The sequence below is a fragment of the Purpureocillium lilacinum genome (genome assembly GCF_023168085.1).
Source record: "Purpureocillium lilacinum CBS 284.36 DNA, scaffold_1, whole genome shotgun sequence".
NCBI lineage: Eukaryota > Fungi > Ascomycota > Sordariomycetes > Hypocreales > Ophiocordycipitaceae > Purpureocillium > Purpureocillium lilacinum.
Window position 1 is genome coordinate 1,597,255 of NW_027072111.1, and position 14,242 is coordinate 1,611,496.

Below are 14,242 nucleotides of genomic sequence, written 5' to 3' on the forward strand. Positions count from 1 at the left end.
AAGACAATCCGCCAACCACATCTGCTCAATTAAGACGCATCATTGCGGTAGATGTCGTTTGCGATGAGCGCACGTCATATAGCGCGCACGTTATAGCGCGCTTAGTATAACATGCAATATAAAAGACCGTCGGCCGAACCCGTTTCTCGGACGTATTCGTGAACTAACAGCCGCTCAAGGTGAAATGTGACATCACGTTGTGACCATGATTGCTGGCTTCCGCAACACTGCGCTACGGCGAGCATTGACCAGCTCTGCATTGGCGAGTTGTGGCACCGCGAAAACGGGTTTAGCCAAGTCTCAATTCTTACGCGGCATCGTGTCCGCCACGAATGCAGGTGGGACGCAGAGCGCCACTGGGGTCATCAAGCATGACCACCGCGAGCTCGAGGACTACTATAACCGCATTATCAGCACAAATGACCCGGACGAACAGGCGCGTTACCAAAATTTGTTTGTGTGGGAGCTGGCCCGCCATTCCATCGGCGAGGAGCTGGTGGTGTATCCTGCCTTTGAGAAATTCCTCCCTAATGGGGAGCAGATGGCTACTAAGGACCGCAAGGAACACCAGTTGGTACGCATAGCTCAGTCTTTTCTATTTGCCCACCCAGCTTGGCTGTGCTGACCCGCGACTGGCAGGTCAAAGAGAAGTTGTACGAGTTCCAGAACCTCAAACCAGGTGACGCCCGGTTTGCGACCACGCTCCTGGCCCTCTTCAAGGATTTGAAGCAGCACATGAAGGAGGAGGAGGAGGAAGACCTCGTGCCTCTAGAGGGCGCAATTGAGGATGGCCACTCGGAGAAGCTGGCAAGAAGTTTTGAGCGCACAAAGATGTTTGTGCCGACGCGCAGTCACCCGCGTGCTCCAGACAAGCCGCCGTTCGAGACTGTCGCGGGACTGATGACGGCACCACTGGACAAGGTCAGGGACATGTTTACCAAGTTCCCCAAAGATTAGGATGCGAAATGGCAGATACTATACGAACAATTCCATGTTTGCGCGGCATCAATCCCACACGTTGAAGGTGTACGGCTCGCCACGATCGAGGCACACGGCTTTGCGCTGCGTCTTGGCCATTTCCTCCTTAAGTCAGACACCGGGGACATAAACACGCTGCAGTCGTCGTAGTGAATCGGAATCGTGACATCTACCTTGCCGGGCTGAACCAGCTACAGGCCCTGCTCGGCATCTATCGTAACTATCAGCAGCGGTACCGATGGTCCCGGGATCGTAGCCCCACACAGGTAAAATGAGCATGAGCTGCTGGTCTTTCAGACGCTTAGGTGTCTCCTTCAGCTCATCCACGAATAGCGTGCCACTATAGATATATATGCAGTACCCGACCTTTAGTACGCAGTTACGCTCCGCCGCCTGGTCGGCCTCGTTGGAGAGATAGCCTAGCTGAACCAGCCAGCCGTTGGTGGGAGGCACGGCACCAAGGAAGTCGTTGGCCTTTGACAGCGGCCCCGGCGGCACACGCTTGCCCGGCATGCCCGTGATCTGGACAACGCGTTCCCACGCATTTGCACCGGACGCGGTGTGCAAAATCGCCGTCTAAAAACGTCCAGGCTGATCACTCGCCGGAATGGGTTGTCTTTGAGCTCTGGAGAAGCAAGGCAACGAGCGGCGTGTGGCGTCGTGATGATTGGGAACGCGCGATTGGGGGAATCTTCCATCGCCCTGTCGAAGTGGTCCTCGCGGTAGTGCGAAAGCGGGATGCAGTCCACGGGAGGGACCTCATCCAAGCCAATTGCTGGATTGGTCCGGCGCGTCGCGTTCACGCCAGGGCCGAGATGCACGTAATCGCCGGCGCACAGGAAGTTCAGTTCGGTGAGTAGACGGAATCCCTCCCATTCGATGACCGTCGTTGCCGTCCCTATAAGATAGACATTCGCGTTGCCATCTTGCTGGGCATCGCCGGGCCGACGGTGTGCTCTGCTTGGCTGAATTGTATGCCGACACTATCTATCGGTGTAATTGTCTTTGCAAAGCAGCGGCACCTTCGACGCGGATCGAGCGTTATGCGTGTTTTAGCATCCATCCGTGCACTGGCCGAATTCTGTATGGTGTATATGAGCAGGAGTATATAGAAAGGCAAGATCAATGAAGAAGGCCTGGACATCGTTGCATGCAGTCCTACCACTAACATAAGCCAAATCCGTTTTCGCCGGCAAGTGGGAGTCGCTAAAGGCCCGTATAGGGCGCTTCTTCGGCTGCCGGCAATCCTGCTGGGGATACAGGGGCATTCGACGAGTCAAGCTGATGTCAGAATATGGCATTGGGAGGCGAATTGGTGGTCGCTGACTGAGAACATCCATACATCTACGCACATGAAAATACATGGGTGGACAGCAGTGAGCACGGTGGCGCCTCAGTGTGGAAGAGTGACAGTTGGCATTCCACTTATGAATTGGGAACAAACCTCGAAGATTTCCCGTAGTCAAAGCCGCGAGGAACTTTGATGGTGGCTGCGTTGCCCGGCCCATTGCCTGTCGGCCCTCACCGACGTCTGATGCAAACCCAAATGTACCTTGCGGGGAAGCCCAGCTCTGGAAGGTTTCTGGGCGGCGGCGATGCTCCTTGAACCCTGTTTTGTTCCAGCCCTGAGCTCCGATCGATCCCACATCAAAATGGCCTAGCCCTGGTCCAGGCAGAGTCCACACCGGTGCAAAAGCTCAATTTACAATGCGGCCAACGATGCACTGTCGGCATGAGGCTTTTCACAGCAGGAACGGATGGATTCGATTTGTTCAATCTACTTATGATTCTGCTTGGCCCTTTTGCGCGGGCGAACCTCATCCTCGTACATGCGGAAGAAATCGTCCGGTTCGGTGGGGTGTTTTCCCGTGACATCATGAAATGCCGTCGTGGCGATATAGTTGGTCTTGCCCTCGCGGACCAAGCTGTAATAATCCAGTAGGTATTGCAGCTCCGATCGATCGCTCTCTGACTGAGCTTTGAGTACTCGCTTGGCCTCGGCCCTGAGACACGGTCAGCTTTGCTATTCGCGTGGAACCACGCGGCACATGTTGCACAGATCATGGGAGTCGATGGGACTGACTGAGAGATGTTCTCAAACTTCATGTCGGCGCCTAGAGCCTTGCTCGCCGCGGTGGCAGGCTCGTTTCCCGCGCAAAGCATCGGTCCTGCGGGCGTTTCTCGTGAGACTGGAAACGTGTCAAGCGTACGCGGGCGACTGGACATACCCGTAACCACCATCATCTGGCCTCTGTGTCGGTCGTCGAAGCCATGCTTTCCTTTGCCTGTGAGAACATGCGCAGCGACCTGTGCGACATCCTGCGGAAAAGTCCGGTCAGCATCCGGCTGGCGAGGGCGAGCATTCAGGCTCTTACACCGAGCGCCACAAGCGCAAACTTGTGATTCTCTCCGATGGGCAGTGGGAGCACGCCCTCCTCCTTGACTTGAGGGGCGTACAGAAGCAAATTCTCAGCGTAAAACCCTGCACTTGAGCGGCAGTCAGCAACGAGCAAGGATATCCATCATCCAGTCCGCCCATAACATTTAAACTTACCGAATAACGCAGGGGGAACCTCCTGTAGGGGTGCTGGCGTCGCCCTTGGACTGCAAGACGAGGGATTCGAGGTCGATGAACTCGCGCAGCCGCGGTTGCTTGGTCGTGTCGGCGTAGTCGCACCCCGCCGAGCTGATGAGCAGCACGTTGGGGATCGCGGCTCTCTTGGCAGCTTCGACCAACTCGACGCAGATGTCGAACTTGTCGTGGTGCGCGGGCGGAACCAGGCAGATTGTGTCGCACCCCATTTCCTCGAGGGTGATGGACATGTCCCGGACGCGGCCAGGCTTGTGCTGCACGATGATCGCCCCCAGGCTCTTGAGCTCCTGCGCGTGCTCCGATTTGGGATTGATGGCCAGCCCGGCAACCGAGTCTACCTTTCGGGAGAACTCTTTGTGCTGAAGGATGAGCTCCGCTATGGCAAACCCCGTGTGGCCGTCGACGGCGGTGATGCAAACCTTTCGTGACATTCTTGTTGCAAATTCTTGTTATCGGCCACTCTGTGAATGTGAATTGTTGGCGTGGTGCTGGTGTTGGTGGTGGGCTTGGCAACTACACGCACGCCACAACAGCACATCTAGGTCTCTTTATACAGCAAGTCTCCGGCCGTTTTGATCTCCATCGAGTTATGATTTGAGTTCCCTCCGGTACAAGTGACGTGGAAACGTCATGTTGCGTCGGAATGCCATCCTGGCAGTCTTGCGACGGATTTCCTCGTCGATTCAATGTTTTAATTGGCTCGTGACGTAGTTGTGATGACGAGACTGGATGCGCCACGATTTTGGTGATCCAGATGGTGAAATACCATGGCATTCCCATTCACAATGAACTTTCTGACCCAATTTTTCAGCACTTAGATGTTCAATGCCGGGTACTGGTCTCTTCAAAATGACAGAGTGCAGCTGCAGAAACCCGTAAATTAGACTCATTTGCGCCCACGGGAGCCACATGAATTGATCAACCCAGTCATGTCGTCATGTCTGGACGCTACAGTGCAGCTTGCCAGCAGCCGTACATTGTACGATATGGCCGCAGCGAATCCACTGGATGGAGCTGCGCGCTGTGTGCGAAGTAGTAACGGTACGGGCAGCGAGCACACGGCCTGGTGGCTGATGGGGTTTGTGCGGTCCTTCGATTCGGCGCTCGTGGCGTCGGCCTCTTACGACAACACGATCCGGCTCTGGCGCGTGGCCACGGGCGAGTGCGTGCAGACGCCCGAGGGCCATGATGACTCGGTCACTTCGGTGGCCTTCTCGAGCGATTCGACGCTCGTGGCATCGGGCTCTGACGACAAGACGATCCGGCTCTAGCGCGTGGCCACGGGCGAGTGCGTATAGACGCTCGAGGGCCATAATCACTAGGTCAGCTCGGTAGCCTTCTCGGCCGATTCGACGCTCGTAGCATCGGGCTCTAACGATAACACGATCCGGCTCTAGCGCGTAGCCACAGGCGAGTGCGTATAGAAGCTCGAGGGCCATGATCACTAGGTTAACTCGGTGGCCTTCTCGACTAATTCGACGCTTGTAGCATCGGGCTCTAACGACAAGACGATCTGACTCTAGCGCGTAGCTACGGGCGAGTGCGTGCAGACGCTCGAGGGCTATAATGACTAGGTCACCTCGGTGGCCTTCTCGGCCGATTCGACGCTCGTAGCATCAGGCTCTAACGATAAGACGATCCGACTCTAGCGCGTAGCTACGGGCGAGTACGTACGGACGCTTAAAGCTAGGTTTCCTTCGTTCCGCCTATCTTTTAGCTATAATAGGTTAAGTTTAATAACCGATCGTAGTGCAATTGCTATATAAGTAGAGATATCTAAATATTATCTAGCTAACGCTATCGCTAATGCAATAGATACTATTTACTCCTCACTCGGCATTAGCGAAGACTAGACCTAGATCATATAGACTGGAAAGAAGTTATTCTAGCTGCTTAAGGAATATCGGCCCTCTGTCTCTACGGTATCTAGGTCTAATATCGTGATTGGCTGCCGGAGCGGGTGCGTACTGCTTATCGGATTTTTACATCAAAATACCTTAGAGAAATTCACGGATTAAGGAAAGTAAAAGGATAAGTATATTAATTCTAGCACCTTTATGAAGGAGGGTAGAAGGGATGTCTCCAATTTATGCCTTGGATAATGGTTGCGGAATGTTCTCGAAGCATAGAATACTTTGTCGGCCCCGATGTGCTGCAGGGCCTCCAGAAAGGTCTCGTTACCCTTATTGTTGAAACGAAGACGTGTTGCAGGTGGGCCAGAACGTGGTTGCTGATCCCTCATCGCCATCGAATACTGGCGTGAGTCAACAGCCCCAATTTGTTTTTTTTTTTTCACGTTGGGTCCACTTTGGGGTCGAGGTTGGTTGCCAAGCATTTCAATCGATGGGGTCCAGGCCTGTCTGCTAGATTCCATCACTGTGGGTGCCACCTTCTTAGTGTGAACACCCCTGGGCTGGCGATGGCGCAGAGCTACAGTACCTACTTCGGTTAAGCTCTGGTTAATATCAAGCTTGTAATCGAGTAGTGTATCACATAAGCTGCTCCACTTATCTGGCCAGTTTGGTGATGGTCCGTGCATCCAAAACGCAACAACAGAGAGTGAAAAGGAGGAAAGGGGTTTCGCTCGCAGCTGTAGTGTCAGGGCCCTATAGGGACTTCCCTCCGGGCGTAATAAAATCCATCCATCCATCCCCCCCTCTTCCCCCCCCAGCCGATGGCCCCGATTGGTGTGGTGCCATGTCCTTCTGTGTGAGGGTCAGCCTTTTCGTGTCTTCTTCCCTGAAATGTTGGCGAAACTTGGCCCAGCCGCTCTTGGACAGATGAAATGTCATCAGAAGAGGGTGGCGTTTGGCGATCGTCCGTCTCGCGTCTCGCTCGTTGTCTATCTTGTGAATCCGCTGCAGGACTTGCGGCCACGATTAATTCCTTGATGCGGGACATGTTCGTCCCCCACAAACTCGCATTTGTCCTTGACACATCGCACGACATTCCCCCGCAACTTCACTCACAAAATGTCGCTCTTGCTTTTCGGGCCTGTGGCTGTGATCGGCACTGAGCAATTAAGTGCTATGCTGTGGGCAGCTGTGGCAATAATCGGATTCTACGGCCTCTCGACATGTGTATACAACCTGTACTTGCACCCATTGAAAGCGTTTCCAGGTCCTAGATTTGCGGCCATAGGTGGTATGTACGAATTCTGGTTTAACGTGATCATGGATGGCACGTATCTGTGGGAGATTGAGAAGATGCACGAGAAATATGGTACGAGGCCCCCTCACTAGACTACGGCGTGGGCTGGCGACCTGATGGGCAGCGTCATTCAAGGTCCGATAGTGCGGATCAACGCAAATGAGCTGCATATAAGCGATCCGCACTTCTACAACGATATCTATGCCCCAAGCGTGCGAAAGGTAGATAAGGATGTCTCGATGGTCGCGGCCACCGGAATGCCGACATCGGTCGTGGCGACAATAAACCACGATCATCATCGGGCGCGACGTGGGTATTTGAGCCCATACTTTTCAGCCCGTGCTATTTTTGAGCTGGCGTCTGTGATACATGAGCGCGTTGACAGTCTATGCAAAAGACTGCAATGTGCTGTAGACTCAGCAGAGGTGATCAACTTGAACTCAGCATTCTCAGCACTCACGGCTGATATAATTACCCAACATTTCTACGGCGAACATTTTCACTACATTGGCATCCCCGACCTCAAAATACCAATCAGGGAAGCCGTGTTTGACGCTTCTTTCCTGTGCAATTTTGCCCGGTCTCTACCCGGACTCGCGGCGGCCTTACGACGTTTGCCTGCTGTGATAACGGGGAGACTTTGGCCGGCCGTGGCGGAGGTCCCGTCTTTCCAAGAGCAGACCAAGCGCAAGATTCTCTCATGTCTCAAGGACAGACAGAAACAGATTCCAAAATCGATACTTTCTTCCATGCTTGGTGATCCTGAGGCAGCCCCAACTCAGTGGCTGCTATCCTAGACCGACTCACCGAGTCGGAAGCGGACGACATCGCAATCGATTGGAACGCACTGTATACATAACAATTAGCAGCCTAGCAAGTCCTTCGCCTCAATAGGTGCTCTCAGCTATTACTATAGCTCCCGGACGTTAAACAATTATCGTATCGTATCGTATCGGCCGCTAGACGGAAAATATCTACTACTAATACTATACGGACTTGTTGGGTCCTCTACCAAACATGCACACGTCACTTCTACGCTAACACCATCACTATGGCCAAGCTAGAACTCGTAGTGGGACCTGCTCCTCCGCGGCTCATACTGACGACGATTCCGGCGACCATTCGGCCGGCACTTAGCCTCGAGCGCGCTCTGCACGTCCGCCGCCGTCTTCCCCGCATGGTCGCGTATTGACTCGTCGATGCCAGCGTCGCGCAGTAGCCGCTTCATCTCTTCAGCACGCGCCTCGGCCTCCCAGTAAAGGGGCCCGACCTCGTAAGCCGAGATGACGACGTGATGCAGCGCCGTCCGCCCTTCGTCGTCGGTGATGTCGACCTGCGCGCCGAGCGACAGCAGCATCTCCACCATGGGCACGTTTGCTTCGCGGCAGGCTGCCGTAAGTGCCGTCTGGCCACTCAAGCATCGCAGGTCAAGACCCATTGGGGCCTGGGAGTCTTGAAGCTGCTGTCCGAGGGCGCGCAGGCCTAGGAGATAGCCATCCGACAGGTTAATATCGTTATGGAATGAGTCGCGGATTGCCTTGACCATCCACCATAGAGGCGCGGTCCTCGCCATGTAGAAGGCGGCCGTGCAACCGTCAGAGTCTCGCAACGAGCCGTCCGCTCCGCTGCGTATCAAGACCCCCATGGCCTCCCAGAGAAACGACTTGGCCGCATAGTGCAAGGCCGTCCGCCCAAAGCCATCCGCCGCGCTGACGTCGGTCACGCCTGGCAGAAGCTCGGCCATGATGTCAAGGGGCCGCGACCAGACCACGGCTGCCTCGCAACCATCCGTACCGCTACGACGGACCTCCGGCACGACGTGGCGTTTCCGGTCTATCAGCGCCCAGTGAAGCGCGTTGCGGCCGTTCTCATCCGTCAGTTGGGCGGAGGCGCCTAAGGCGACGAGGCTCTTAACGGCGCCTAGGTTATGATGCGTTGCGGCTAGCTGTAATGCCGTCACCTGGCGGCCACCCCGGGGCCCTTCGAAGATATCAATATGAGCACGACGAGCGTTGACGTCTACTGCCGTGGCCACGATGAGGCGCTCAATCACCGACGAGCCCGCCCACCTGCATGCACAAAACAGCAAGGAATTGCCGAACTCTTGCTCCACCGCCGGGTTGGCGCCATGATCGAGGAGTAAATGCACTATCTCCTCGCTTTGAGCGAGCAACTGTGGCTTTTCCCAGGCCCAAGCCTCGGTCTCGCCCCTACTCCAGGCCTTGGCCACGGCACAGACGAGCCACGCATCAATTACGGTTGGGTTCCACGGCCATTCCCCCGGTGTAAGGGTTCGTCGAAGCTCGGCCTGGCCAAGTTGGCGCAGTAGCAGAGCGACGACGTCTCGATGACCGTACGTAATTGCCAGTGCCGACATGCAGGTTCCGCCGCCCGGGCGGAGCTCGCATGAAGACAAGAGCGCGAGGGGATAATCGAGCCGTCCACGCTCGAAGGCCGTAAACTGGAAGCCGAGACCGAAAAGTGCTTGAACGGTCCCTACATGGCCGTTCCACCCTGCAATATAGCCAATACCGCCGGTCATGCGGCCGTGCTCCAGGAATCCGCCAGTCCTTGACCAAACCTCGGTGCTGCGAGGCATCTTAGCTCCGGCGCGCAGCAGGAGATGCATCATCTCCGGGCTGTCGTAGTCGGCGCAGACATCAATGAGCGCTCTTTCTGACCAGTAAGCCGCGTCCGGTATTGCGCAGAGCGAACCGCCCGAGTCGACCAGCAGCTGCGCAATGGCTAGGATCTGCGTCGACGCGGCTCGACTACCTGTTTGTCGCGGACGGCGTAAGTAGAGCGGCACCCTGCCGGCGAAAATGATGACGGGCTCGGTCCGGGGACGTGGCGTGTCGGGCTCCATCCGGGGGCGCGAGGTGTACTCGTCTCGCCCATCATCGTCTTGACACGGTTTGTGGTAGTGAGTCACGAACGCCTTGGCTAGCGTCGCGTCTCGCATCAACAGTGCCTCGACCTGAATGACGTCTTGGGCGAATATCGCGTTCATGAGCGCCGTCGCGGCTTCACTCGTCTTGTACACGGAGCCCGAGCCGCCGTCCCGGGCGTCGCCGATGGATGGTCCAGGGCTCGACATCCTCCCGTACTTCCGAGGTCTTAATGCTCGAGAAAACCGTCGGGGTGTGCATGAGGAACGCTGTTCGGCTGAGAATCATGGGCTCATGATGACAATGGGTGGGCAGATTGTTGCTAGCTGTAGACATGGAGGATCACGATGTGGTGGCTGGGCTTTGAGTCGAAAGTGCCTCGGAACTTGGATGAGAGGCGGCACGGAAATTGTTCCCAAGACTCTTAGTTAGCTCAGTGACTGAGCAGGGCGTCACGTGACTGACTGATGTGACATCAAGGTGAAATCCACTTGCCTTCGCACGATTCGCAAACTCTCTCCCTCTGGTGCCCAGCAGGACGGCCGTCGCATGTCGTGGCGACGTGAAGCCAGGGCCCAGACTCAAAGGCACGTATGTGTGAGCCTGCGAGGCAAGGTGCAGAGGCGCCAGGCATCAACTATATCGATGGTGAAGACGTGGATTCTCAGCAATCAAGTCGAGCCAAGTCAGAGCGAGGTGCGGACTTCTGTACCAGCATTAATATAGAAGACCGAGATGTGATACAAGACGCCGCGGCGCATTTGAAGGCAAGTGTATATCATGAATGACTACGACTGCGATAGACCCTCGACCACCAACAGCTCCCTCCCACTCGGCAACCGACAGCAGTAGATCAGACATCAGTCACTGAGCAGATGGACGACTAGTAGTTCGTGTCAGGGTCCATGGGGAAGTCGGGGTCGGCAGCCTGGGTTCGCGGAACCCGCGATTCCTCCGGCATCCCTCGCTCACTCCAGCCGTCCCCGTCGAAGTTGCCTCCGAACCAGTAATTGTCCGGAGTGAGGCGGCGTCGATTCATGGCTCTCCCATCGGCGGTATCTTTGTCGGCCTCGTTGTGGTATATGTACGCAAACCGCCACATGTCCGCGTAATGCCGGTTGTACAGGAGTTCTCCGAACTGCCCGAGCGTTCGCTCGAGCAGATTGGCGTTTTCCGGCGGAGGCGTTCCGATGTACCAACGACTATCGGCGGGACACGACAAGATGGTAGCTCTGGAATTGTAACCAAACCTCGAATTGTCCGCGTACTCGACGCGGGATTCGTGATCAAAGCCGTTCGAGTCCTGCATGAACGGGGTTACACGGTCGGAATGGAACACGTTCACGACCGTAGCGCCCGCTCTGTACCTGGAGGAGCCAGTGGTGCCCGGGATGCGCAGGAACATCCGGACCTGCTCAAGCTCGGCATTTGTGGGATCTGAAGCACTTGCCGCATTCTCGACTCTTATACTATCCGCCTCGAAATGGATGTGGAACACCACCCATCGAGGAGGACGGTTGGGGTAGGCCGGGTTGCGATATCGTCTCGCGATCTCTTGGCTCGGTGCGTTAAAAAGAGAAGGCCCGATCCAGAACGCGAGCTCGAGCGCAAAGCGCCGGCCCCCTGCAGGAGCGTAGCGAAGCCAACGACCGTAATGGAGTGTCAGATCGCCGTCGAGAACTCCCTGCATGGCCCGGATGACTGTCGGCTCCCCGCTCGCAGTCTCGAGGCCGTCCGTCTTCGGGACGAAGCGGCGTTTTGCGAACTCAAGCAGCGCATCATACTTGGAGTCGGTAGTCTGCGTCGTCGCATGGCTACCCACGTCGCCCTCTAGGAGCTCATAGTGACGGGAACCGTGACGTCGCAAGCGGCTTGCTGAGCCCGACGCCTGGCTTGGGCGTGAGCAAGTCTGTGCACCCGCCTGGTTTTGACGATCCATGCCGGTCTTCGCGTCGCCTGGATTGCAGAGCATGTACTCAACCCAGCCTACAACATCCCAGTTGTTGCCCGAGTACGAACTCGTCATGCTTGCTGCGTAGGCGCTCAGAGACTCCGCGCTTGGATACGCGTCATCGTCCTCTAGCCCTCGCTTTAGGGCCTGGAACATGTAGTAGTTATCTTTAGGTTGAACTATCGCCGCGGCTATCATTTCCGCCATGATATAGAAGTCGCTATAAGACATGGCCCTTGAAGCCAGGGTCGCTCGCCGCAGAGGTCCCCGATAGTTGGGGCAGGTCGGATCGGCGAGGAAGCGATCCAGGTCGCGCTCCAGCTTTTCGCTGATGCTCGCTGGGAGTGATCTCTTCTCATTCGAGTCGTCATAGGTATCAGATCCCGCACAGCAGTAGCCGAACGACCCCTTCATGCAAGCGAGCCGCGCGATTCGAATTTGACCGTCCGGACAGCTGTCATCGCAAAGCTCATTGGTGGACGGCAGGTTATTGAAGAAGTTCCGCTGCCACAGGCAGCCTTGGAACGGAGCCGGCACGTCGGAGCCCTTGCAGCAGAGCGATCGCGACCCCTGTTGGCATGCCGGCATTCCGCCGGACCCGAGATCGGTCACAACCACTCCGTGAGGGTAGTCCTCCGGGCAGTTGTTCGACTTGTCCTTGGGCGAGCAGTTTGGGTAGTCCCCGACCCATTTACACTGGCCGTAGGGCTCTGTAGATTTGGAGCCCTCGCAACAGGCCGACTGGTAGCCCGACTGTGTGCACCCTTCTCGGAGAGTGCCAATTTCCACCTCCTTGCTCTCGCACCCTGGCTTGCAGGTGCCACTGCTGTGGTATCCACGCCAGCGACACTTCGGCAGCGACTGGCTTTTGGGGCAGCACAGCTTCCGTGCGCCGGTATAGCAGTCTTGCTTGTCCTGCATGATCTTGTCCGAACCGTCGCTCTGGACAATTTCAGAAAACCCGTACGGGCAGTCAGCGCCGCAATTGGACCAGCGGCAGAAGTTCTTCTGGTTCTCTTCAGCGCCCGTCAGCCGGAGCGCAACGTTGACGCCGTGGCCTCCGGGAAGCGAGACGGACTTTCTGCCCAACGCCTGGTTGAGAGCCAGCGCCATGGTCCCCTGGGTGTTGTCGTGGCTGATGGCCCATACCATCACACCACCGAGGCACTGGGACTTGGCGAAATCCCCTTTTATCTTGAAGGTGTCACCATCGTCGAACGATACCCATTGGTTACCGCTCCACGATATCATCTTTACGGCCGCAGCTGTATCGAGAGTGGGAGTCAAGCCGTACTCGTCAATGATGTCGTCTATCTCTGTCTTGAGCAGGACGCCGGCTTCTCCGCTACACTTCCCAGACAGGCCCGGTGACAGGAACTGGCAGCCTGGGGTAGTGCATCTTGAGCTTGCAAGCGTGGCTGTTCGACCGTAGAACGCGAGACCCAACGTTACCATGCTCGGGTGGATGGAATTTCGCCAAAGCAGGTCTAGCGAGTCGCGAATCTCCGTGAGATTCGTGTGAGCGTTCACGCTGTTGTTGCGGACGCACGAGTGGTCAGCGATATAGCCGCACACATGGACGCACGGACGTGGGGTCAACTCACAACGCGCCGTGCTCTTTTCCATAATCTGTCGACAAGTCCCATGCGCCATGTAGATCATAGGACATGACGTTAAACCAGTCCACGCTCCGCTGAAGCGACTTGATGTCGAAGTGCTGAAGGTACCAATAGCTGATGGGGATGGTGATGGATATGCCATATTCCGTGTTCGCATTCTTGAGGGCCGACCGTAGCCGACTCATCATTTTGGGAAAGTTTTGGTAGTCCTCAACTCGTCCGCTCCGATCCGGAGCGCGTGGATACTCCCTAAGCGGTTCAGATCAGTATTTGCACACGCCGACCTAAGGCGTCATTGGCGAGACTCGGCTGGTCACGCACCAGTCAATATCGATACCGTCGAAGCCATACGTCTGCATAACGCTGACGAGTGACGCAAAGAAGGCATCCTGCTTCCCTGTGGACGCGGCAATATCCGAGAATATCATGTGTGTGGGTTGATCCGCGTCGTTGAACGTCCACCCACCGATTGCTAGCCAGATCTTGACGCCAACATCTCGATATCTAACAGTCTTTATCTTGCGCCACAAATCTTCATCCAATCTTGACGAAGGAATGACCTGGAAAGTTTGAGGGCTTATGCTGCCGAAGGCAAAGTTGATGTGGGTGTAAACGCCAGCTGGGATCTCGTACGGGACCATGGAATGGCAAGGCCGCTTGACTGCCCAACCCTCGTAGTAACCTATTACTCTCCCAATGCCATTGGAGTTCCCGGGACAGGACGGTCGATCTACTGTTTCGTCGCCGCAGAAGTCCTTCGTCGTGCCGCAGAAGCCATGCTTGGAACAGCAGACGTTAAGGGGACAGCTGCTGAGGTTGGACCACTGCAAGCCCCAGCCGGGGTCGCACTGAGACTTTGTATCGCAGCCTGCGACGCAGTTACCGTTGTCCTTGTTGCAAAAGTCCCCTCCGAGGCCGCAGAAACCATGCTTGGAACAGCAGCCGAATTTGCATGGCCGGTCTTTGTCGCATTCTCTTTTGGCGTCGCAGCTCGCAACGCAACCAGAGCCGCAAAAGTCCTCGCCCCAGCCGCAGTTGCCAAACTTCGAGCAGCAACCTACCT

At 56.1% G+C, this 14,242-nt stretch overlaps 6 protein-coding genes across 6 annotated transcripts; 2 read left to right on the top strand and 4 right to left on the bottom strand.

Annotated features, from left to right (window-relative positions):
- Positions 1 to 205: 205 nt before the first annotated feature.
- On the top strand, positions 206 to 957 carry PLICBS_000203 (uncharacterized protein; the record flags this gene model as incomplete). The annotated part of the gene is made up of 2 exons (XM_065599553.1): positions 206 to 574; positions 640 to 957. 2 exons carry the CDS (start codon positions 206 to 208, stop codon positions 955 to 957), a joined length of 687 nt encoding a protein of 228 aa, XP_065455625.1.
- A 212-nt stretch (positions 958 to 1,169) lies between these two features.
- PLICBS_000204 (uncharacterized protein) lies at positions 1,170 to 1,491 on the bottom strand (the record flags this gene model as incomplete). The annotated part of the gene is made up of 2 exons (XM_065599554.1): positions 1,170 to 1,189; positions 1,215 to 1,491. 2 exons carry the CDS (start codon positions 1,489 to 1,491, stop codon positions 1,170 to 1,172), a joined length of 297 nt encoding a protein of 98 aa, XP_065455626.1.
- A 1,264-nt stretch (positions 1,492 to 2,755) lies between these two features.
- On the bottom strand, positions 2,756 to 4,002 carry PLICBS_000205 (uncharacterized protein; the record flags this gene model as incomplete). The annotated part of the gene is made up of 5 exons (XM_065599555.1): positions 2,756 to 2,981; positions 3,062 to 3,146; positions 3,207 to 3,297; positions 3,354 to 3,465; positions 3,533 to 4,002. The coding sequence occupies 5 exons, from the start codon at positions 4,000 to 4,002 to the stop codon at positions 2,756 to 2,758; spliced, it is 984 nt and encodes a 327-aa protein (XP_065455627.1).
- Positions 4,003 to 4,508: 506 nt separating this feature from the next.
- PLICBS_000206 (uncharacterized protein) lies at positions 4,509 to 4,842 on the top strand (the record flags this gene model as incomplete). The annotated part of the gene is made up of 2 exons (XM_065599556.1): positions 4,509 to 4,543; positions 4,608 to 4,842. The coding sequence occupies 2 exons, from the start codon at positions 4,509 to 4,511 to the stop codon at positions 4,840 to 4,842; spliced, it is 270 nt and encodes an 89-aa protein (XP_065455628.1).
- A 2,939-nt stretch (positions 4,843 to 7,781) lies between these two features.
- PLICBS_000207 (ankyrin-2) lies at positions 7,782 to 9,818 on the bottom strand (the record flags this gene model as incomplete). Its single annotated transcript, XM_018328674.2, has 1 exon — positions 7,782 to 9,818. The coding sequence occupies one exon, from the start codon at positions 9,816 to 9,818 to the stop codon at positions 7,782 to 7,784; it is 2,037 nt and encodes a 678-aa protein (XP_018172742.2).
- A 674-nt stretch (positions 9,819 to 10,492) lies between these two features.
- On the bottom strand, positions 10,493 to 13,820 carry PLICBS_000208 (uncharacterized protein; the record flags this gene model as incomplete). Its single annotated transcript, XM_018328675.2, has 3 exons — positions 10,493 to 13,091; positions 13,165 to 13,428; positions 13,501 to 13,820. The coding sequence occupies 3 exons, from the start codon at positions 13,818 to 13,820 to the stop codon at positions 10,493 to 10,495; spliced, it is 3,183 nt and encodes a 1,060-aa protein (XP_018172743.2).
- Positions 13,821 to 14,242: the final 422 nt, after the last annotated feature.